The sequence below is a fragment of the Lolium rigidum genome, chromosome 2 (genome assembly GCF_022539505.1).
Source record: "Lolium rigidum isolate FL_2022 chromosome 2, APGP_CSIRO_Lrig_0.1, whole genome shotgun sequence".
Lineage (NCBI taxonomy): Eukaryota > Viridiplantae > Streptophyta > Magnoliopsida > Poales > Poaceae > Lolium > Lolium rigidum.
The window spans coordinates 281,433,893-281,457,857 of record NC_061509.1 but is presented as its reverse complement, the minus strand read 5'-3'; the positions used below and the strand labels follow the sequence as shown (position 1 = coordinate 281,457,857).

The following is a 23,965-nucleotide window of genomic DNA, read 5'->3' as shown; positions in this document are numbered from 1 at the left end:
GCAGGAATGTGCCGATATGACGAGGGCTGGAAACCCTACTCGTAGCCTGTTTTGACCATCGGTATAGGCTATGCCGAGAACATAGCTCCTCAACGACTACCTCCCTCGGTAGACCTACTATCACCATCGGAGCCCGGTCCTCGGCGTAGCCCGTCGGCATATAAATTTTAAAACAAATTACCTTTTTAAAAAAATTCAAAAAAATTCGTAAAAAAATCTTTTTTTTGCTATGCCGACGGCAGAACCCTCAGCATAGAGTTTTAATTTTTTTCTCAAATTTTAATTTGTTTTACACCATTTTTTCTGTTTTCTATTTCTTTTCAGCCACGACATTTTTAACTGTAAGTATACTTAATCTTAGGTTAAATTATAATCATGGTTAAACTTCTTAGTCGGTCACCCATCCTCACACTACTCTAGCCTCAACACGCTTAACTTTTTGGTTCCATTCGGATGAGCTTCCAATAAAGAATTGACATCTTGCTCATATTAATAGCATATCAACCTATTAACCCTTGGACGTGATGTCACACCTCTTTATTTTTGAATTCCTAACAATTAGTTAAGTAAACAACAATGAATATATAAGTAATAATAATATTGAATTCAAATAATAATAAAATAATTTTATTTTTTGTCTTTTTTATTTAATATGGAATAATTAATATCTTTAAATCAGAAAATCAAAATTCCACAAATAATATGTCTACATCGATCAGAAAAATGAGAGGACTCTAAATATAACATCCATATCATCTTTTGAAACTAAGTATTAGAGGAATCCAAATATAACGTCCAGTTTGCCATCTGGCCAAAACGGCCCCCCTCGGGAGATGCGAAACGGCCGTACCGGGCGCGCTGGTGCACCGTTAACCAACACGCCAAACGGACAAAAATTAGCACAAAAAGTGATATTTTATAGACTAAAAACATGTTTCCCTAAATTTATTGAGCGACGAAAAGTGTGCCCCGAGTTCAAATTCGGTCAGTTTCCAGCGGATTCGGCGGGACAATGCAAGAAGCCGCAGGGATTTTCAGATAGCTAGCACGCACATATGGCATGTGATATGTGGTGCGGAGGCAGTGTTCTACCACTGCGTAGAGGTCTCGCGCAATACTAAAATGCCCCCATGTAGCTGCTTCACAAAAAAAACGTTTAGGCACCCCAAAAATGAAAAAAATCGACCATGGGTCGGATTGGAAATCCGCTCCTACTGCCTTTCTTCCCATCCTAGGGACCACGCACGTGCCAAATATGGTCTCGTTCCGACAAACTGTGCGGTGTCACGAGCCGTTTCCTACTCATTTCCCCTAAAAGTCATAGAACTCCGGACGTGATACCCCTATTTGTGAATGGTTTTCCAAAATAATTGCAGTATCCCAATTCCGACTTTTGGAGTGGTTACTAGGACACATAAAATGACACCATGCGGCTCCGTGGGATTTTTTTGACTTCGTTTTAATTGCCATCTGGCCAAAACGGGACCCCCGGGAGATGCGAAATGGCCGTACCGGGTGCACTGGTGCACCCGTTCACCATCGCGCTAAACGGGAAAAAAATTAGCACATAAACTGATGTGTCATAGACCTAAAAACATTTTTCCCGGAATTTATTGAGCGATGGAAAGAGTACCCCTAGTACAAATCCGGTCAGTTTCCAGCGGATTCGGCGGGACACCGCAGGAAACCACGGGGATTCCGAGATAGCTAGCGCGCACATATGGCATGTGATATGTGGTGCGGAGGCGGTGTCCTACCACTACGCAGAGGTCTCGCGCAATACTAAAATTCTCCCCATGTAGCTGCTTCACATAAAAAAAACGTTTTGGTACCCCGAAAATGAAAAAACCATCGCCTGTGGGTCGGATTGGAAATCCACGCATGGAGCCTTGCTTCTCATCCCAGGGTCCACGCACGTGTCAAATATGGCCTCGTTCCGACAAACTATGCGGTGTCACGGGCCATTTCCTACTCATTTCCCCTAAAAGCCATAGAACTCCGGACGTGATACCCCTATTTGTGAAGGATTTTCCAAAATAATTGTCATATCCCAATTCCGACTTTTGGTGTGGTTACTAGGACACATAAAATGATACCATGCTGCTCCGCGGGATTTTCTAACTTCGTTTAAATTGCCATCAGGCCAAAACGCCCCCCCCCCCCCGGGGGAGATGTGGTATGGCCGTACCGGGCGTTGGTGCGGCCATTCAACATCGCGCTAAACGGAAAAAAATTAGCACATAAAGTGATATGTCATAGACCTAAAAATATTTTTCCTGGAATTTATTGAGCGACGGAAAGTGAACCCCTAGTTTAAATCCGGTTAATTTCCAGTGGATTCGGTGGGACACCGCAGGAAGCCACAAGGATTTTCAGATAGCTAGATCACACATATGGCATGTGATATGTGGTGCGGAGGCGGTGTCCTACCACTATGTGGAGGTCTCGCGCAATAGTAAAATGCGCCCCATGTAGCTGCTTCACAAAAAAACCTGTTTTGGCACCCCGAAAATGAAAAAACCATCGCCCATGGGTTGGATTGGAAATCCGCTCCCAGTGCCTTTCTTCCCATTCCAGGTACCACGCACGTGCCAAATATGGTCTCGTTCCGACAAACTATGCGGTGTCACATGCCATTTCGTACTCATTTTCCCTAAAAGCCACAGAACTCCGGACTTGATACCCCTGTTTGTGAAGGGTTCTCTAAAATAATTATTGTATCCCAATTTCGTCTGTTGGAGTGGTTACTAGGACACATAAAATGAAGTCATGCGGCTCTGCGAGATTTTTTTGTCTTCGTTTAAATTGCCATCTGGCCAAAACGGGAACATGAGGACACATAAGAAAGTGTTTAAATTGTTACTATGTTAACATGGTACTGTACATGATTCAAATATGCATAATTTTGACATAAACGAATAGAGGGTGTTTTTATGAACATTTTGATACTCCCGCTGATCCATATTAATATACTTAACTTTGTCTATATTCCTATGTATCTAGTTAAGTTTTTAGACTAGATGCATGCCAATCTAGACAAAGTTGAGTTCATTAATATGTACCGGAGGGAGTACCTTATACGCATTTCTTTGACGTCATATGAATTAGTTATGATTTTTACAAAATTAGACAAATTTGAATAATGGCCTATGCCGAGGGTGGTCGTCGACGTAGCCCTGTCTGCGCCTAGGGCCAAAGGTATGCTAAGGGCCCCTCGGTCTAGACCTTGCTACGCTGACGACAACGCTACGCCGAGGGTCGGATTGGCAGGCTGGCCAGGCCAGGCCATACGCCGATGGCCCCAACTTTTGACCATCGACGTATAAAAGACCCCCCGCATATCGGCCCATTCCTGTAGTGCATGCGAACCGATCTCAGCTTCGGGTTGACACTTTCCATCATATGCATATTTATGCATGTGATGGACTTAATAGATATAATGTGTATTTATGATGTTGGCACGCGGGCACAACCGCGTTATTAAATGTTGGTGTTTCGAGTTGTCCTCGTATGATCTACTTTGTGCCTGGACAATAACAAACTCTAATACTTTTGTGAGTTATATGGTGCTACCAGCGGTTCCCTTGAGATAGTTTCTATTTTTTTCAAAAAGGGAGATCGCTTCAGCCTCTGCATTGATCAATGCATACAGCTTTATGTATTATTTTGTTCAACAAAGCTTCGACAAAGATGATACATCACAAAATGCAAAGCCGCCACACGAAAACTACACACTCGACAACGAGTGAAGATCATGCCAATAGAGTCTTATACCTTCACATTGTGAAAACTCCAATCAACTGGGAGCAGCAGGGACCATCAATCCCGAGGCACACTCTAGACGAAACGTGAGCGTTCATCTAGGCTTGTAGACTCTTAGTGAGCACCTTATCCACATGCTAAGGAAACCGCCACCTCCATCGAACCGCCAAGTAATCTTTAGGGTAAAGAGCGCATGATAATCACCAGGCATGTCGTTGACACCTCCACGGCGCCAAACAACACCCCCATCCTATGCTCATCCATCAAGTCGTAGCTGATGTCGGTACTCCCCAAGGCCATGCCGCCAAGACCCGTCATCATCGAAGAGATCGAATCCACGCCGCTCCAGCTTGTTGAACCCTACCAGATGCCATAGGTCACACAAGCCAGATCCAACTCCCATTGCACCCAAGGGGGAGAACAAAGGTATGGGCTGCCACGTCCAACCCCAAAGCAAAGTCTAGAGTTTTCCCTTGGAGCAATTTCAGAGGGAGTCCGAACTACCTCACTAATGCCTTCAATAAGGTTACGAGGCCCAAGAATGCCACCGTCGAAGGCTCCAAGCGATGTCACAACCCAACATTCACTTGCAGTATCAACCGCCCACCTTGATGCCGACTAGCATGCACGCCTAGCACTCAAACTGTGAACTACTCTACATCAGGTAACCTACCCCAAGCCTCAGGAAGCCCTGGTGCTAGGCCACGAGGACTCCGCGAATGCCGCTGGGACCGCCTCGCCAATTTCCGCATCGTTGTAGGTGAAGGAGATATGCCCTAGAGGCAATAATAAAGTGGTTATTATTTATATCTTTATGTTTATGATAAATGTTTATATATCATGCTAGAATTGTATTAACCGAAACATTAGTACATGTGTGATATGTAGACAAACAAGAAGTCCCTAGTATGCCTCTAAAACTAGCTTGTTGATTAATGGATGATTAGTTTCATAATCATGAACATTGGATGTTATTAATAACAAGGTTATATCATTGTGTGAATGATATAATGGACACACCCAATTAAGCGTAGCATAAGATCTCGTCATTAAGTTATTTGCTATAAGCTTTCGATACATAGTTACCTAATCCTTATGACCATGAGATCATGTAAATCACTTATACCGGAAAGGTACTTTGATTACACCAAACACCACTGCGTAAATGGGTGGCTATAAAGGTGGGATTAAGTATCCGGAAAGTATGAGTTGAGGCATATGGATCAACAGTGGGATTTGTCCATCCCGATGACGGATAGATATACTCCGGGCCCTCTCGGTGGAATGTCGTCTAATGTCTTGCAAGCATATGAATGAGTTCATAAGAGACCACATACCACGGTACGAGTAAAGAGTACTTGTCAGGAGACGAGGTTGAACAAGGTATAGAGTGATATCGAAGATCAAACCTCGGACAAGTAAAATATCGCGAGACAAAGGGAATTGGTAATATATGTGAATGGTTCATTCGATCACTAAAGTCATCGTTGAATATGTGGGAGCCATTATGGATCTCCGGATCCCGCTATTGGTTATTGGTCGGAGTGAGTACTCAACCATGTCCGCATAGTTCTCGAACCGTAGGGTGACACACTTAAAGTTGGATGTTGAAATGGTAGTTCTTGAATATGGAATGGAGTTGGAATATTTGTTCGAAGTCCCGGATATGATCCCGGACATCACGAGGAGTTCCGGAATGGTCCGGAGAATAAGATTCATATATAGGATGTCATTTTATGTGAATAAAATGTCGCGGAAGGTTCTATGGAAGGTTCTAGAAGGTTCTAGAAAAGTCCGGAAGAAACCACCAAGGAAGGTGGAGTCCACATGGGACTCCACCTCCATGGCCGGCCAACCCTAGTGGGGGAGGAGTCCCAAGTGGACTCCCCTTAGGGGCCGGCCACCCCCACATGGGAGGTGGAAATCCCACCCTTTGGGTGGGAGTCCTAGTTGGGCTAGGTTTCCCCTCTTATGGAAGGTTTTGGTTTCGGGTCTTATTCGAAGACTTGGACACCAACACTTGGGATCCACCTATATAATGAGGGGCCAAGGGAAGGGGGCCGGCCACCCCAAGACCACAAGCTGGCCGCCCCCATAGAGTGGCCGGCCACCCCTCCCAAACCCTAGCCAAGCTCCTCTCCTCCATATTGCCCGCATAGCTTAGCGAAGCTCCGCCGGACTTCTTCACCGCCACCAACACCACGCCGTCGTGCTGTCGGATTCAAGAGGAGCTACTACTTCCGCTGCCCGCTGGAACGGGAGGTGGACGTCGTCTTCATCAACAACCGAACGTGTGACCGAGTACGGAGGTGCTGCCCGTTCGTGGCGCCGGAACCGATCGTGATCAAGATCTTCTACGCGCTTTTGCAAGCGGCAAGTGAACGTCTACCGCAGCAACAAGAGCCTCATCTTGTAGGCTTTGGAATCTCTTCAAGGGTGAGACTCGATACCCCCTCGTTGCTACCGTCTTCTAGATTGCATCTTGGCTTGGATTGCGTGTTCGCGGTAGGAAAATTTTTGTTTTCTATGCAACGTTATCCTACAAGTGGTATCGGAGCCGTGTCTATGCATAGATGGTTGCACGAGTAGAACACAATGGTTTGTGGGCGTTGATGCTCTTGTTATCTTTAGTTGAGTACTTTGCATCTTTATGGCATAGTGGGATGAAGCGGCTCGGACTAACTTTACATGACCGCGTTCGTGAGACTTGTTCCTCGTTCGACATGCAACTTGTATTGCATAAGAGGCTTTGCGGGTGTCTGGTCTCTCCTACTATAGTAAAGATTCAATTTACTCTTCTATTGACAACATTAGTATCAACATTGTGGTTCATGTTCGTAGGTAGATTAGATCTATATCGAAAACCCTAAACCACGTAAAATATGCAAACCAAATTAGAGAGCGTCTAACTTGTTTTTGCAGGGTTTGGTGATGTGATATGGCCATAATGTAATGATGAATATGTATGAGATGATCATTATTGTATTGTGGCAACCGGCAGGAGCCTTATGGTTGTCTTTAAATTTCATGTTGAGTAGTATTTCAAAGTAGTTGTAATAGTTGCTACATGGAGGACAATCATGAAGACGGCGCCATTGACCTTGGTGCTTCGCCGACGATGATGGAGATCATGCCCGAAGATGATGGAGATCATGTCCGTGCTTTGGAGATGAAGATCAAAGGCGCAAAGACAAAAGGGCCATATCATATCACATATGAACCGCATGTGATGTTAATCCTTTTATGCATCTTATTTTGCTTAGATCGCGACGGTAGCATTATAAGATGATCCCTCACTAAAATCTCAAGATAATAAAGTGTTCATCCTTAGTAGCACCGTTATCAAGTCTTATCGTTTCGAAGCATCTCGTGATGATCGGGTGTGATAGATTCGATAAGTACATACAACGGGTGCAAGACAGCTTTGCACATGCGGATACTAAGGTGGCCTTGACGAGCCTAGCATGTACAGACATGGTCTCGGAACACGTGATACCGAAAGGTAGAGCATGAATCATATGATTGATATGATGAACACTTTGAGTGTTCGCCATTGAAATTACACCTTTTCTCGTGATGATCGATTTGAGGTGCAATGGATTTGGTTCGTGTGATCACTAAGACAATGCGAGGGATATTGTTTTGAGTGGGAGTTCACCTAGATTTTTAATTATGTTGAATTAAAATTTGAACTCAATTTGTCATAAACTTAGTCTAAACTATTGCAAATATATGTTGTAGAGATGGCGTCCTCAATCAATTTTAACCAGCTTCCTAGAGAAAGAAAAGCTTAAGAGCAACGGTAGCAACTTCACCGATCGGTTCCGTCATGTGAGGATCTTCCTCTCTCGGCGGAAATCTGCAATATGTGCTTGATGCACCGCTAGGTGACCCTCCCGCGAAACCGAAACCGATGAAGTAAAAGCTGTTTACGAGACTCGGAAAACTCGGTACTCTCAAGTTCGGTGTGCCATCCCGTGCAGCTCCGGAATCCGATCTTCAAAAACGTTTTGAGCACCACGATCCTCATGAGTTGATGAATGAGCCGAAAGCTATTTTTGAGACTCATGCGGCCGTGGAATGCTATGAAGCATCGAAACATTTCTTCACTCGTATGATGGAAGAAGGCAGCTCCATTAGTGAGCACATGCTCGCCATGACCGGGCATGCGAAGAAACTCGCTGACTTGGGAATAGTGATTCCTAACGGATCGGGGATTAATCGTGTCCTTCAATCACCGCCACCAAGTTATAAGAACTTTGTGATGAACTACAATATGCAGTAACATGAACAAGGAGTTACCTCGAACTCTTTGGCATGCTAAAAGCCGCTGAGATTGAGATCAAGAAAGAGCACCAAGTGTTGATGGTCAACAAGACCACCAGCTTCAAGAAACAGGGCAAGTCTAAGGGAAAATTCAAGAAGGGTGGCAAGAAAGCTGCCACGCCTCCTATGAAACCTAAGAACGGCCCTAAGCCCGATGCTGAGTGCTATTACCGCAAGGAGAAGGGACACCGGAAGCGTAATTGCTCCAAGTATTTGGCGGATCCGAAGAGCGGCCTTGTCAAGAAGAAGAAAGAAGGTATATCTCGATATACATGTTATAGATGTTTATCTCACTAGTTCTCGTTCTAGTACCTGGGTATTTGATACTCGGTTCGGTTGCTCATATTTGTAACTCGAAACAGGAACTAAAGAATAAACGACAACCGCTGAAAGATGAAGTGACGATGCGCGTTGGAAACGGATCCAAGGTCAATGTGATCGCAATCGGCACACTTCCTCTACATCTACCTTCGGGATTAGTTTTAAGCCTAAATAATTGTTATTATGTACCTGCGTTGAGCATGAACATTATATCTGGATCTTGTTTAATGCAAGACGGTTATTCATTCAAGTCTCGAGAATAATGGTTGTTCTATTTTTATGAATAATATCTTTTATGGTCGAGCACCACAAAAGAATGGCTTATTTCTATTAGATCTCGATAGTAGTGATACGCATATACATAACATTGATGCTAAGCGAATTAAATTGAATGATAATTCTACTTATATGTGGCAATCGTCGTCTTGGTCATATTGGAGTAAAACGCATGAAGAAACTCCATAGTGATGGATTACTTGAATCACTTGACTTTGAGTCACTTGATAGATGCGAAGCATGTCTAATGGGAAAAATGACTAAGACTCCATTTTCCGGTATGATGGAGCGAGCTATCGACTTATTGGAAATCATACATACCGATGTGTGCGGACCAATGAGTGTAGCATCGCGCGGTGGTTATCGTTATGTTCTAACCTTCACAGATGATCCGAGTAGATATGGGTATATCTATTTCATGAAACATAAATCCGAAACTTTTGAGAAGTTTAAGGAATTCCAAAGTGAAGTAGAAAATCAACGTAACAAGAAGATTAAATTTCTACGATCTGATCGCGGAGGTGAATATCCGAGTTATGAGTTTGGCATGCATTTAAAGAAATGCGGAATACTTTCACAATTGACACCGCCGGGAACACCACAACGAAACGGTGTGTCCGAACGTCGTAATCGAACTCTCTTAGATATGGTTCGTTCTATGATGTCTCTTACCGATTTGCCGTTATCATTTTGGAGTTATGCATTAGAGACAGCCGCATTCACTTTAAATAGAGCACCATCAAAATCCGTAGAAACGACACCGTATGAATTATGGTTTAATAAGAAACCTAAGTCGTCGTTCCTTAAAGTTTGGGGTTGCGAAGCCTATGTAAAAAAGTTACAACCGGACAAGCTAGAACCCAAAGCGGAGAAATGCATCTTCATAGGATACCCTAAGGAAACTATAGGGTACACTTTCTATCACAGATCCGAAGGCAAAATCTTTGTTGCTAAGAACGGAACCTTTCTTGAGAAAGAATTTCTCACTAAAGAAGTGACTGGAAAAAAGTAGAACTCGATGAGATTAATGAATCTATACTCGTTGATCGAGTAGCGCAAGCATCGGAAGATGTACCCGTACCGCCTACACCGGCAACAGAGGAAGCTAATGATAATGATCATGAAACTTCGAACGAGGAAACTATCGAACATCGCAGATCGACAAGGGAACGTGCCACTCCTGATTGGTATGATCCTTGTCTAAATGTCATGATTGTGGATAACAATGATGAGGACCCCGCGACGTATGAAGAAGCAATGATGAGCCCAGATTCCAACAAATGGCAAGAAGCCATGAAATCCGAAATGGGATCCATGTATGATAACAAAGTATGGACTTTGGTAGACTTACCCGATAGCCGAAAGGTCTGTCGAGAATAAATGGATCTTCAAGAGAAAAACAGATGCCGATGGTAATATTACTGTCTATAAAGCTCGACTTGTCGCAAAGGGTTTCCGACAAATTCAAGGAATTGACTACGATGAGACTTTCTCACCCGTAGCGAAGCTAAAATCTGTGAGGATTTTGTTAGCAATAGCTGCGTTTTTCGATTATGAGATTTGGCAGATGGATGTCAAAACGGCGTTCCTTAATGGAGACATTGAGGAAGAGTTGTATATGGTACAACCCAAAGGTTTTGTTGATCCTAAAAATGCTGACAAAGTATGCAAACTTCAGCGTTCAATCTATGGACCGAAGCAAGCATCGAGAAGTTGGAACCGACGCTTTGATAAGGTGATCAAAGACTTCGGGTTTATACAAGTGTCATGGAGAGGCCCGTATTTACAAGAAAGTGAGTGGGAGCTCAGTAGCATTCCCGATATTATATGTAGATGACATATTATTGATCGGGAATGATATAGAACTATTAAGCAAGTGTAAAAGGTTATTTGAATAACAGTTTTTCAATGAAAGACCTTGGTGAAGCATCATATATATTAGGCATCAAGATTTATAGAGATAGATCAAGACGCCTAATAGGGCTATCACAGAGTACATACTGGACAAGATTCTAAAGAAGTTTAGAATGGACGAAAGTAAGAAAGGGTTTTTACCTATGTTACATGTGCAAGGTCTTGAGTAAGACTCAAGGACCGGCTACGGCAGAAGAAAGAGAAAGGATGAATCGGATCCCCTATGCTTCGGCAAGTAGGGCTCTATTATGTATGACATGCTATGTACAAGACCGGATATAGCGCATGCCGTTAGTTTGACTAGCAGATATCAAAGTGATCCAGGAATGGAACACTGGACAGCGGTCAAGAATATCCCGAAGTACTTGAAAAGAACTAAGGATAAGTTTCTTTGTTATGGAAGTGACCAAGAGCTCGTTGTAACAAGTTACACCGATGCAAGTTGGAACACCGATCCCGATGACTCTAAGTCACAATCCGGGTACGTGTTTATATTGAATGGTGCTGCAAGTAGTCGGGCAAGCTCGAAGCGAAGTGCACGGTGGCGAAGTCTTCAACGGAATCGAGTACATAGCGGCTTCGGAGGCTTCATCGAAGCGGTATGGATGAAGAGGTTCATTGTAGAGCTTGGTGTGGTTCCTAGTGCATTGGACCCATTAATCATTTACTCGTGATAACATGGGTGCCATCGCCAATGCACAAGAGCCAAGGTCACACAAGAGGCTGAAGCATATCAAGCCGCGTTACCACTCGATTCGCGAGTACATCGAAGATGGAGAAGTAAAGATTTGCAAAGTACACACTCGATCCGAATGTAGCAGATCCGTTGACTAAAGCTCTCCCTAGGGCAAAGCATGACCAACACCGTAATGCCATGGGTGTTAGGTATATTACAATGTAATCTAGATTATTGACTCTAGTGCAAGTGGGAGATCGAAGGAGATATGCCCTAGAGGCAATAATAAAGTGGTTATTATTTATATCTTTATGTTTATGATAAATGTTTATATATCATGCTAGAATTGTATTAACCGAAACATTAGTACATGTGTGATATGTAGACAAACAAGAAGTCCCTAGTATGCCTCTAAAACTAGCTTGTTGATTAATGGATGATTAGTTTCATAATCATGAACATTGGATGTTATTAATAACAAGGTTATATCATTGTGTGAATGATATAATGGACACACCCAATTAAGCGTAGCATAAGATCTCGTCATTAAGTTATTTGCTATAAGCTTTCGATACATAGTTACCTAATCCTTATGACCATGAGATCATGTAAATCACTTATACCGGAAAGGTACTTTGATTACACCAAACACCACCGCGTAAATGGGTGGCTATAAAGGTGGGATTAAGTATCCGGAAAGTATGAGTTGAGGCATATGGATCAACAAATGGGATTTGTCCATCCCGATGACTGGATAGATATACTCCGGGCCCTCTCGGTGGAATGTCGTCTAATGTCTTGCAAGCATATGAATGAGTTCAAAAGAGACCACATACCACGATACGAGTAAAGAGTACTTGTCAGGAGACGAGGTTGAACAAGGTATAGAGTGATATCGAAGATCAAACCTCGGACAAGTAAAATATCGCGAGACAAAGGGAATTGGTAATATATGTGAATGGTTCATTCGATCACTAAAGTCATCGTTGAATATGTGGGAGCCATTATGGATCTCCAGATCCCGCTATTGGTTATTGGTCGGAGTGAGTACTCAACCATGTCCGCATAGTTCTCGAACCGTAGGGTGACACACTTAAAGTTGGATGTTGAAATGGTAGTTCTTGAATATGGAATGGAGTTGGAATATTTGTTCGAAGTCCCGGATATGATCCCGGACATCACGAGGAGTTCCGAATGGTCCGGAGAATAAGATTCATATATAGGATGTCATTTTATGTGAATAAAATGTCGCGGAAGGTTCTATGGAAGGTTCTAGAAGGTTCTAGAAAAGTCCGGAAGAAACCACCAAGGAAGGTGGAGTCCACATGGGACTCCACCTCCATGGCCGGCCAACCCTAGTGGGGGAGGAGTCCCAAGTGGACTCCCCCTTAGGGGGCCGGCCACCCCCCACATGGGAGGTGGAAATCCCACCCTTTGGGTGGGAGTCCTAGTTGGGCTAGGTTTCCCTCTTATGGAAGGTTTTGGTTTCGGGTCTTATTCGAAGACTTGGACACCAACACTTGGGATCCACCTATATAATGAGGGGCCAAGGGAAGGGGGCCGGCCACCCCAAGACCACAAGCCGGCCGCCCCATAGAGTGGCCGGCCACCCTCCCAAACCCTAGCCAAGCTCCTCTCCTCCATATTGCCCGCATAGCTTAGCGAAGCTCCGCCGGACTTCTTCACCGCCACCAACACCACGCCGTCGTGCTGTCGGATTCAAGAGGAGCTACTACTTCCGCTGCCCGCTGGAACGGGGAGGTGGACGTCGTCTTCATCAACAACCGAACGTGTGACCGAGTACGGAGGTGCTGCCCGTTCGTGGCGCCGGAACCGATCGTGATCAAGATCTTCTACGCGCTTTTGCAAGCGGCAAGTGAACGTCTACCGCAGCAACAAGAGCCTCATCTTGTAGGCTTTGGAATCTCTTCAAGGGTGAGACTCGATACCCCCTCGTTGCTACCGTCTTCTAGGTTGCATCTTGGCTTGGATTGCGTGTTCGCGGTAGGAAATTTTTTGTTTTCTATGCAACGTTATCCTACAGTAGGACCATTGGAAAACTGGGAGGACGCGGTTAAAGGAGGAATGTCATTTTGCTGATGGATGTGAAATACGCCACTTTTCTCTTGCGTTTAAACCCTTAGCTAAGTCATGAAATTGACTAAGTTTCCCTCTCAATGTGGTATCAATTACTAATGATTGCAAAGATGTGAAATCTCTTCTATCTTTGTATGGTGTGAAGGAAATTATGTCATAATGGCAAATGGACATGCAATAACTGAAGAAAATCGCGTCACAAGTACAGCAAAGTTGCGTCAAAAGGCGGTTCCAGAGACTTTAGCAGACATCGGTACGGGCAAGTCCCGCCTGTACCGTCCACCCATACTGGCCGCCGCAACCTTCCCGATGTCAAACCCTATAAGTTCTGTGTAGGATCCCACGGCAAAAAGAGAGCCGTCGCTAAACAGAGCCGCCATCCATCAGATTCATCTACACCTCACCGAAGGAGATCCACCAACATAGTTTATCCATTCCATCTCCCATCTCGTCCATAGCCATAGCCATCACCATTGTAATAGAGATCTCCTTGAGAATTGGCGACCATTGTAAGAATATTGTGATTTTAATCCAATTATTTGTCATAATGATTTCTATCTTTGATCTTGATATTATGTGTGAGTATTCCTCACAGGTTGCGGGTTAGGGTGAATCCTCGTAGCGATTATATGCATCTATTCTTATAAATATGTGTAAGAATTGATTATGAGTTTTGCTATCTTGTATCCTTATCTCTTTGCCTCGATTGGAGGATCTGCAGAAACCCATGTCTATATGATCGGTCAATGGGAGAGGTGGGATAAATGGAAAACGGCGTGCTACTGCGAAATCTCAATGATAGAAGGAAAAAAGTAACAGTACATGTTTATTTACTCAATAACTATTGTTACTCGTGGCTGTGGGAACAATGGTTGGACCAAGAGGCTCTTGTCACTTCTTCCTTTAGGGCAAGAGTATTTACGGATGTGCTGCTCACACAAGTCTCTTATCTCTATTTGATTTACTATAAATATGCATTTCATTTCTATATGTATGCATAGCTGCATGAGAATCCTTAACCCTGACCTATTTCCATCCATTGAACACAACCAAATTATGAGCAAACTAGATAGGTCTGGTAAACCTAAAATAAAATCAACTAGCAAGTCTTGTAGACGTTTCCATACCATTTTAGCAGTGCTTCCCAAGGTTCGGCTAAATCTAGATCTTCTAGGAAATAACTTATCATACTACAATCCATAATCCGATAAAATTACACCGTAGGTGTTTCCCCTACGGTAAAGCTTTAAAAAAACATTAATCTGGATCGGAGGTATCACTTGCCAACCGCCCACGATGACCATGATCATCTTCCAGACGATGTGATCGCCATTGAAATAGGGAGAGGAGGCGACCCAAGGGGATCACCCTGCCACCGCCATCACCGGAGCATGTCCATTCTTTGGTTGGGGCACGATCTTTGAAACTAGATGTGTTTCCATAGTTGGTATAGTTGGGGCGCGATCTTCAAAACTGTATCTTATGTTGATACGTTTTGATATATAAAAAATCTACCATAGCTATCAAATTATAGTTACTTAGTCGGTAGGTAGACTCGCATCGGTTACCAGGTTAAAACAGGTTATTGTAAACCTTGCATGATGGTAATATCATATTTTACGTGTTTGGAGTGGATCAAATACTCACATTCTAGACATGTAAACCATTGTTGTGACAAAAAAAACATATAAAGTTTATATGGTGATAATGTATTATTTAGGTTGCAACGGTTAACTAGTAACCTCGTAGGTATAACACAATAGCCTAACAATTGACGACTGGACAAAAGATTGCCAGAAGCCCAGAACATATTAAGATAGAATCTTGATGTGGAGTCGTTCCCCTTAATGATAGAAAATGTATAAGACTACCCACAATGGGAGTATCATACCATGTTGGTAAAAATCTGATGTGGCACACCAATTAATAAGGTGAGAGATGGGTGTGGTACCATAAGAGCAAAAACAATAGTGTAGCCGGCAGCCGGCTATAACATTTTGCCACATCATCTATAGTCAACTTATAGCTAATATGTACAATAGTAAGCTATAAAAGTGTACTACTTTTAGAATACATTGCCCACCTTTTAGTCTCACATAGTGTCTAGGAGCACTTGCTAGAGCTGGCTATTGCATAAGAGTCCACTTCCCTTCTCTCTCCTAATCTATCTCATCCAACTAAGCAAATATAATATTTTATCTCTTAAAACCAGGTGACTAGATCTTATTGTACTTGCTCTAATATGATACTGTATCATAGCACGTAAAACTAAAAAATTTAATGGCAAATACATTATGTCACAAATTTGCATTAGATTCTACAAAACATTAAATATAATAATATTATGGTACTATCTTATGATAGTATACGTTGTGCGATAGTATCATAAACTAGTATCATGTACATGAATACTAGTGTATGATACTTACCATTATGACTAGTCTAAACTAATATCCTGTAATGGCAGCAGGAACGCAGCTTCAGCTTTTGTTTTGTAATAGATGACGCGGAAGGTCATGAAAGCGCACGTCAAAGGGGATTCCGTTTGGCGATCCCCTCCCGGAATGGAATCTTGCTGTGCGGCGGCCGGCCCAAACCCACCCATCGAGGGTCGGTTCAGAACTGCTCCCGCCCGCCGCTGTATCAGTGTCAGTCCAGAAACAAAACGAGCTAAGCCGACGCGGCCGGCCCTATGTTTTGCTTCCCGCCAAGCTGCACCTGCAGCCGAGCCTCCCTTCAACTTCCTGCTCACGCGCTCCAGGTAGTTTAGCATCGCAGTTTTGCTGTGCGCCGGCGCCTGTATAAATTGTGGCGCGGATTGACCGGACAGAACACACACAATTGAACATTCAGCAGCATCCAGCAATCTCATCTAGCTACCACACTTGAATCGACCGCCGTGGTCAGCAGTCACCAGTTCACCACCATGCCGTCGATCGACAATGCCAACGGCAGCGGCGAGATCAAGCCGCCGGAGCAGCAGTTGGTCTGCGTGACGGGGGCGGGAGGCTTCATCGGCTCGTGGGTGGTGAAGGAGCTCCTCCTCCGGGGCTACCGCGTCAGGGGAACCGCCAGGGATCCTGGTAAGTTCTCCGTCGATTCTTCTCTTGATCCATTGATCTGGTAATGCATCGTGTGACTGATCGACTGGTTAATTTGTGCAGCGGACAGCAAGAACGCGCACTTGCTTGCGCTGGAGGGAGCGGAGGAGAAGCTCACCCTGTGCCGCGCCGACCTTCTCAACTACGACAGCCTCCGCGCCGCCTTCACCGGCTGCCACGGCGTCTTCCACGTCGCCTCACCCGTCTCCAACGATCCCGTACGTCAGTCCCCTGCCTCTGCCCGGCCTGCTTACTCCTCGATCACTTCTTTGGGATCTTTACTTGCATGGTTCGCTTACTCTGCCGATCTGCAGGAGCTCGTGCCAGTCGCCGTGGAAGGGACAAGGAATGTGATCAGCGCGGCGGAGGACGAGGGCGTCCGGCGCGTGGTGTTCACTTCCTCTTACGGCGCCGTGCACATGGACCCCAACCGGAGCCCTGACGCCGTGCTCGACGAGACCTGCTGGAGCGACTACGACTACTGCAAACAATCAGGCGTAAGCTCCCCTGTCCTCTGCCATGGCGCATCTCAACCAAATTTCGTCCCTGCGATATCAATGTATCAGTTCAGTCTCTGAGCGCGAAAAATCTATACGCCTGTGCAGAACCTGTACTGCTGCGCCAAGATGATGGCGGAGATCACGGCGACGGAGGAGGCGGCCAAGAGGGGCCTGGAGCTGGCGGTGGTGGTGCCGTGCATGACCATGGGGCCCATGCTGCAGCCGGCGCTCAACTTCAGCAGCGGCCACGTCGCACGCTACCTCGCCGGCGCCAAGCCCACCTACCCCAACGCCGTCGCCGCCTACACCGACGTCCGCGACGTCGCCCGCGCCCACGTCCTCGCCTATGAGCGCCCCGACGCCCGTGGCCGGTACCTCTGCATCGGCGCCGTGCTGCACCGCGCGCACTTGCTCAAGCTCCTCAAGGACCTCTTCCCGCAGTACCCAGTCACCGCCAGGTACGAACACCTTGATGATAGCGAAATCCATCAACTTTATATATTCAGGAGTGAACACCATGACCGTGTGTCGCATGCTCACTGAGAATATTTTATGCAGGTGCGAAGACGACGGCAAGCCGATGGCGATGCCGTACAAGTTCTCAAACCAGAGGCTCAAGGACTTGGGTTTGGAGTTCACTCCGCTCCGGGAAAGTTTGTACGAGACCGTGACGTGCCTGCAGAAAAATGGCCACCTGCCTCTGCCCGCTCCCACGGCGCCGAAGCGTGCATACCTATAATACAAGACGTGGCCAGCGACGATCGACAAGCCAAGAAACACAGAGGATTCTCGCGAGGTTCACCATGGAATTGTGTATTTCAGAAAGTTTGAAAATGTTATTTTTTATTAATTATGAAGAAGAAATAGGGATAACCAATATAGGCAAGTGCAACAATGTAAATAGTCGTGAATGATAAGGTATTTTTGAATTGGCAGAGAAAAATAAAGACTTGCAAGCTTGATTTGTGTGAAGTATAATGTACTCTGTAATGCAAGGCGCGCGTATGGTCATTGATGCATGACCCTGACCACAAATATATACCAAACTATATAGACCGACAATGTATAAATGATATTGTTGCATTTGCCCTACAAAGATTTCTAATTCATATATATTTATTCTAATTTAATGAACATATTAATTTGGCGTTGAGCACCCTCTTATGGATCGGAACCCCGATCATAGGGTGGAGCGCTTGACATGTGTCTACTTTGGCCCACACAAAAAATCCACGTTGCCCTCCACCACCCGCACGTAGATCGACATCAAAAGAACATCCCACGCGCATCTTTCCACATGGCTTGCGGGTGATGCGGCTGGTGCCGCGCAGAGATCCTTCGTGGTATGACCATCGTCGTTGAGAAAATTTCATACAGCAAAAAGGCTCTTGCTAGCAGGAGCGCCACACAACGTTCGCAGCTCCGCTGCCCATCGGTTGAAGCACTCGATTTCAGCTTGCAACAACGCCCTCTTCCTCTTTCCGGCTCCGGCGTGAGCCCTTGCAGCAAAGCCACCTATCCCATTCCATGTAGCATCACCCCACACCTCTCGTAGCATCGTTAGCTCCCGCCTGCAACATCCCCGCCGCAGCACCACTGACCGACGGAGGCATCAAGGGCCTAAGTGTCACCGTTGGAAGCAGCACTCCCAACCCTTGTAGCACCGACGCCATCTCTGCTTGGAGAACCTGACTCCAGGCTCACAACACTGCCACTGACAGCAACTGGTCGTGGTGGCTCCGCCTCTCCTTCAACATAGAACGCTTTTTTCTAAGTTAATTTGCCAGTTCCATTTAAAATGAGACCGGTTGTTGTTATTTTGGGGTAAGCTAGTTTGATCACCTTTAAAATCTAGAACTAGAATGTCAATTAATCAGTTAGGAGGGTGAAGCTTGATTGAATGTCATCTCTTCTTTTATTTCTAAACATTTGTTAATGTAAACATTTTTAAATTTGAACAATCTCAATTTTGAACAATTTCAATTTTAAATTTTTTATTTAAACCATTTTCATATTTTAAACATTTCCAAATTTTTATATTTTTATTTTAAATATTATAAACAAATTTGAAGCGTGCATACCTATAATACAAGACACGGCCAGCCAGGATCGACATGACAAGAAACAAATATAAAAGTAGACTCAAATATACTTCACTCTGTCCTACTCAAAATGTAAAAGTATCTTCAAGGTTGCCCTAAATGTCCCATTTGTCTATTTTTTGTGTAGACGGTCATGTCTCTACTGCTTACAAAATCACGAACTTCGTAGTAAAATATAATATGCACGGACCATCAACATACATGATACATCACATATTCACAAGGTGTTTGTTCTCCACACCCTAAATTTACACCCGCACAATGACCGCGCTCTCACCGTCTCACCGTCTCCCCCATTCTCACTATCATGTGCATTTCTAGGAAACCCATCCTAAGCACATCTACTACTTATAAATGTACAATTTTTTAGGAAAATCTAATCTACACCATCCACAACACCGACAAAACTCGGAGCCTGAGTCGGTAGTTTTTCGGGCTCACAGTTGGAATCAGAGCTTGAATCTTTGAGAGTTGGTCGAGGAAATGACTCACACGAAGGTATGTAAACTCGTTGGTGCACTCCGAATCCAGGCACTCGTGAGCCTTTGTGTCCTTCGTGTCCTTCAGCAGCTCCCGCGGGGGTGTGAAGGTCAGCCGGCCCCAAATCCGACCACCTGGGACTGCCCAATGGACAATTGACCGGTGCCTCCATGGCGTGGAGGGGCAGAGTTTGGTATTAAATATTTGGTGAAAACACTCACGCTACTCCGTCCATAGCAGTTTAACAGTCCGCTCACGCAGGTTAAGACATATTTTGACCATTAAATTTAGTTTAATAATATGAATATATGTATGAAAAATTTATACCATTAGATTCATATTCAAATAAGGTTGTCAATGATATAATTTGTGTGACACATATTTCATATTTTATTGACCAAAATAATGATACAATAATTCTCTTGAATTAATGTGCTTGTGTAAAATCGGTCTGGAGGGAGTAGTTGCCATTAGGCTAGAGATGGAGCCACATCTGCCCTGGTTCTGAGTCGATTGTGCCTTCAATTAGTGATGATATTATAAGTGCTTTGCACCGAATGAATGGTGATAAAAGAGTGCTTTGGTGACATGATGTACAACGACCTCCACAAACTCAATTGCTTTTTGTTGCTTTTTTGTTTTCTCTGATAAAGGGCAATATAATATAATGTAATCAAACAAAGCACACGACCAAATTTATTGTAGACTTCAACATCTTTGGTGAAAACACTGATGGCCATCATCAGACGCTGCAACTACACTACGCACTCACAGTAGCTGGCACGCAAATTGAGCCGTATCTCAGAACTCTAGCCCAGACCCCTTGAACTTGTCCTCCACGAGGCGATCCATTGCTTCTGCCATGTCCTTGCTCATGTGGTTCACCCAATCCCCAACCTTCCCTTTCCTGAAGAGCGACGCGGCCTCGAGGAGAATCTTGCCTCCTGCACGCTCAACGCCGGCACCTGTTTTGTTAATGTCCAGGTTGCTTAGAGAATCGAAGCTGCAGAACCTCACAATCTGCTCGGCGACTCCGCTCTCCTCCTCCTCCTCGGTGAACGGGACTCCGAGAAAGGTGGCGAGCTTCCTTACGACCATGAGCGGGTCAGACACGATCTCCTCGTACCTGAGAAACATCACCTCGTGCGGCCTCGCCAGGCTCTCCTTCCAGTACTCCAGGTAGTGATCCCAGAAAGGGCCAAAGGGGGTGATCCCTTGGCAGAACATGCGAAACGCATCGTCGAGGCTGATCGGAGCCCCTGTGCCAATCTTGTTCTCGAAGTGCCACCTGGACACGAACGCGTCCTTTGGCTCCCGGCAGAGGTAGACGACTCTGCAGCCGACGGTGGAGACGGCGGGCGGGAGCAGGGAGAGCGGCAGGTGCGTCGAGAGCAGCCTCGGCGACGGCAGGGCCTCGAGGTTGTCGAGGTCTCCGCCCATGGCGCCGATGAAGGGCACGACGCGCTGCGGGTTGCTGGTGAGCAGAGGGGTGCCGGCGAAGGTGAAGCGGGAGCGGGTGGAGACGGTGAAGGCGAGGGACTTGAGCCAGGTGGTGCCGCTCTTGGGGTGCGTGGCAAGGATGATGTCGTCGCGGCGGGGCTTGAACCTGTCCCTGACGAGCATGAACTTGCTTACCGTGTGAGATCTGAGCCAGTAGCTGTTGTAGAGGGTGAGTGGCGTGGACCATCCATCCCTTGTCGGAAGATCTTGGCCAGGTTGGTCAATCTCTTTGACCACGGATTGATCTTGTGCCATGCTGCTAGCTAGCTAGCTGTGAGGAGAAAGAGTTTCTGCTGGATCGACCTATGTGGTTGTTCTTGTTCAGGGATTTGGGGGTCTCTTATATAATAGGTTGTAGAGGGTTTTTTTTCTGAAATGGGGGTGTACCCGGCTTCTGCATCATGACGATGCACACGGCCATTTATTAAGAAAAGGTTCAAAATGGTATTGTTTACAACTCACGCATAACCGAGGATTGATACAAGAATTAATCATCGAAAAAAGGACATACTACGACAACAACTTAACATAGTCTTCTAGTATGCCGCCAACCAGTCTGGCACAAGATATCCTGAGCGACCATCAAGAGCCGTGTGCAACCAGAAGCCATGGTATCCCGCAATTCCTCCGGGTACAGTAGAGCCCAAAGTTGGATCCAATGAGAGACCATGTGAGTAACCTGCAAAAAATGAAAAGAGGCTTTTTTATTAAAAATTATATCATTTCTGACCCCCGAATAAGACGTAGAGGTATGGCACTGCCTGAGCGTAGAGAGTGATCCGATGGCTAGCAGAGCCACGCGCCGCTTGCTCTCGACGGCAGTGCAGGCACACCTCATCGACCCCGCCTCGTGGTCTCCGCCATGCATGTCCTCCTGCTAGCCAAGGCGGCCAGGCGTGGCCTTGCTCATCTGCACCTGCAAGCGTATTCATTCTGCTGGGTAACTGAGGGTGCCTTTGCTAGGTCGCTGGCCGTTGAAGACACGAAAATAGGCTGCTCATTTGCTGGACCTCAATCCGCATGCAACACGAGTATCCAGTATTAAAGCAGCTCCGGGCCAGGTCCGAGAGCTACTGCTGAGCGACCATTCTTCTAGAGCCTTACTCGTTGTTACGCGAGAGTTGCACGCATAAGAACATTTTCGGCCGCATTCTTTAAAGCCTTCCTAAACGGCGCTAGATTTATTGTTTGGGAGACGTGTTTTGTTTGAGAAAATCGCTTCCCTCCTCGATTTTTTTTTCAGATTTTTTAAATTTAATGTATTCATTCAAACCTGCTATATATTACATAGATTTTAAAGAAATTCGATAAAATTTAAACTAAACCCTAATCTAACAGTACTTGCGGCGGTCAGAGTCATCGTAGTACTGGTGAAAGTTGTACATGTCGTCGACAACGACATCTTGTTTGCCGCGCTTGTCGGGCTCGTCCTTCACTGCGCCGGTTGGTCCAGCCTCGCCGTCGTCGGTGAGGTCGACGAGTGGCTTCCCGCTGTCGCGGATGGACATTGCGATCGCCAAGTCAAGGTCGCCCCTCTAGGCGTCCTTGTTGTCCAGCGATAATGTGAATGCCGTGTGCAGCCCTGGACAGTCGTCGGGGTCGTCGCTGCTAGCGATTAGGCGTTGTTGGCGCTCATACTCCGGCAGCTGCACGGCCTTTGCAGCTTCCTTGTCGTCCTGCTCCTCCTTCACCTCCGGCTTCAGGATGAGGAGGGCGCCGCCGGCGCGGCTGTGCTGCTGCCGCGCTGGTTCGCAGATGCTGAGGCAGTTGCCGCCACGCCTCCGATTGACGGGAGGCGTCGCGTACTCCGGCTCGGCCTTCACCACCCGCTTCGGCACGGTGTAGGGTGTGGCGCGGCACGACAAAGACGCCGATCGTGCCGGCCCCGACGAAGAAGAGTTTGAAGAGGACGAGTACGTCCTCCTCAGGTGCCAGCGTGCTGCGGGCGAAGGAGATGGTGGCGGCGACGGCATCATCTCCAGCCTTGGAGCGTCGTTCTGGATGACCTCGACGACGTGCTCTAGGGTGCACGCTGGAACGCCCCAGAAACGGAGGCGCCCCTCCATGTTCTAGGTGTTTCGCCGGCCTCTCATCGGCGGCGGTGTTGTACATCTCGGCGTCGTTCTACGCATGGAAGTAGTCCGCCCACCACGCGTCGTTGCCAGTGGGCTCCCAGGTTGGATTGGCTCGCTCCTCGTCGGTGAGGCGGGCCCGCCGGGTCCTGATCGCGTCCCTCCAGCGATTTGTGCCCTGCGGCGGCGGGACACCGACGCTGTTGACGGCCATCCTCCACCCACCGCTGCTTGGCAGCCGCATGTCCGGCGGGACAGGATATCCCGCACGGTACAGCGCCCACGCCTCCGTGATACGTTGCAAATGTATCTATAATTTTTTATGCTTCATGTTTGTTTTACACCAATTGATATATGTTTTGTTTACACTTCGTGGCACTTTTATACATTTTTCGGCACTAACCTATTGACAAGATGCCACAGTGCCAGTTCCATGTTTTCTGCTGTTTTGTATTTCAAAAAAGTTGTAAAGAAAATATTCTCGGAATTTGACGAAAAAAAGCAAAAGTTCCTATTTTTCCGGAGCGAAGACGGAGTCCAGAGAAGAGACGGAGGAGGGCCACAGGAGGGCCAGACCATGCCTAGGCGCAGTCCGGCCCTGGCCCGCGCCTAGGGGTGGTCTGGGGCCACCAGGCCTCCACCAACCTCGCCCTTCCGCCTATATAAAGCTCCCGACGCAAAAACCCTAAATCAATCGATCTCCATCCACGAAAAGTTCCGTAGCTCCGCCGCCGTCGCAGACAAGATCCGGGGGACAGAAGTCTCTGTTCCGGCACGCTGCCGGGACGAAGAATGGCCCCCACAGCCATCTCCATCGACTCCACCGCCATCTTCATCG

At 46.2% G+C, this 23,965-nt stretch overlaps 2 protein-coding genes across 2 annotated transcripts; one reads left to right on the top strand and one right to left on the bottom strand.

Annotated features, from left to right (window-relative positions):
* Positions 1-16,298: 16,298 nt before the first annotated feature.
* On the top strand, positions 16,299-17,712 carry LOC124688942 (cinnamoyl-CoA reductase 1-like). Its single transcript, XM_047222558.1, has 5 exons — positions 16,299-16,455; positions 16,537-16,691; positions 16,788-16,970; positions 17,079-17,431; positions 17,532-17,712. Exons 1-5 carry the CDS (start codon positions 16,299-16,301, stop codon positions 17,710-17,712), a joined length of 1,029 nt encoding a protein of 342 aa, XP_047078514.1.
* A 2,511-nt stretch (positions 17,713-20,223) lies between these two features.
* On the bottom strand, positions 20,224-21,353 carry LOC124688941 (cytosolic sulfotransferase 15-like). The gene has a single exon (XM_047222557.1). The coding sequence runs from the start codon at positions 21,308-21,310 to the stop codon at positions 20,357-20,359; it is 954 nt and encodes a 317-aa protein (XP_047078513.1). The 5' UTR covers positions 21,311-21,353; the 3' UTR covers positions 20,224-20,356.
* Positions 21,354-23,965: the final 2,612 nt, after the last annotated feature.

What these genes read in the sequence shown, in the direction of transcription:
- LOC124688942 (XM_047222558.1), top strand. Translation starts at nt 16,299, where the DNA reads ATGCCGTCGATCGACAATGCCAACGGCAGCGGCGAGATCAAGCCGCCG. An exon ending in CACCCGTCTCCAACGATCCC is followed by an intron (nt 16,692 to 16,787) that starts GTACGTCAGTCC and finishes GCCGATCTGCAG; the next exon opens with GAGCTCGTGCCAGTCGCCGT. An exon ending in CAGTACCCAGTCACCGCCAG is followed by an intron (nt 17,432 to 17,531) that starts GTACGAACACCT and finishes TATTTTATGCAG; the next exon opens with GTGCGAAGACGACGGCAAGC.
- LOC124688941 (XM_047222557.1), bottom strand. Translation starts at nt 21,310, where the DNA reads ATGGCACAAGATCAATCCGTGGTCAAAGAGATTGACCAACCTGGCCAA.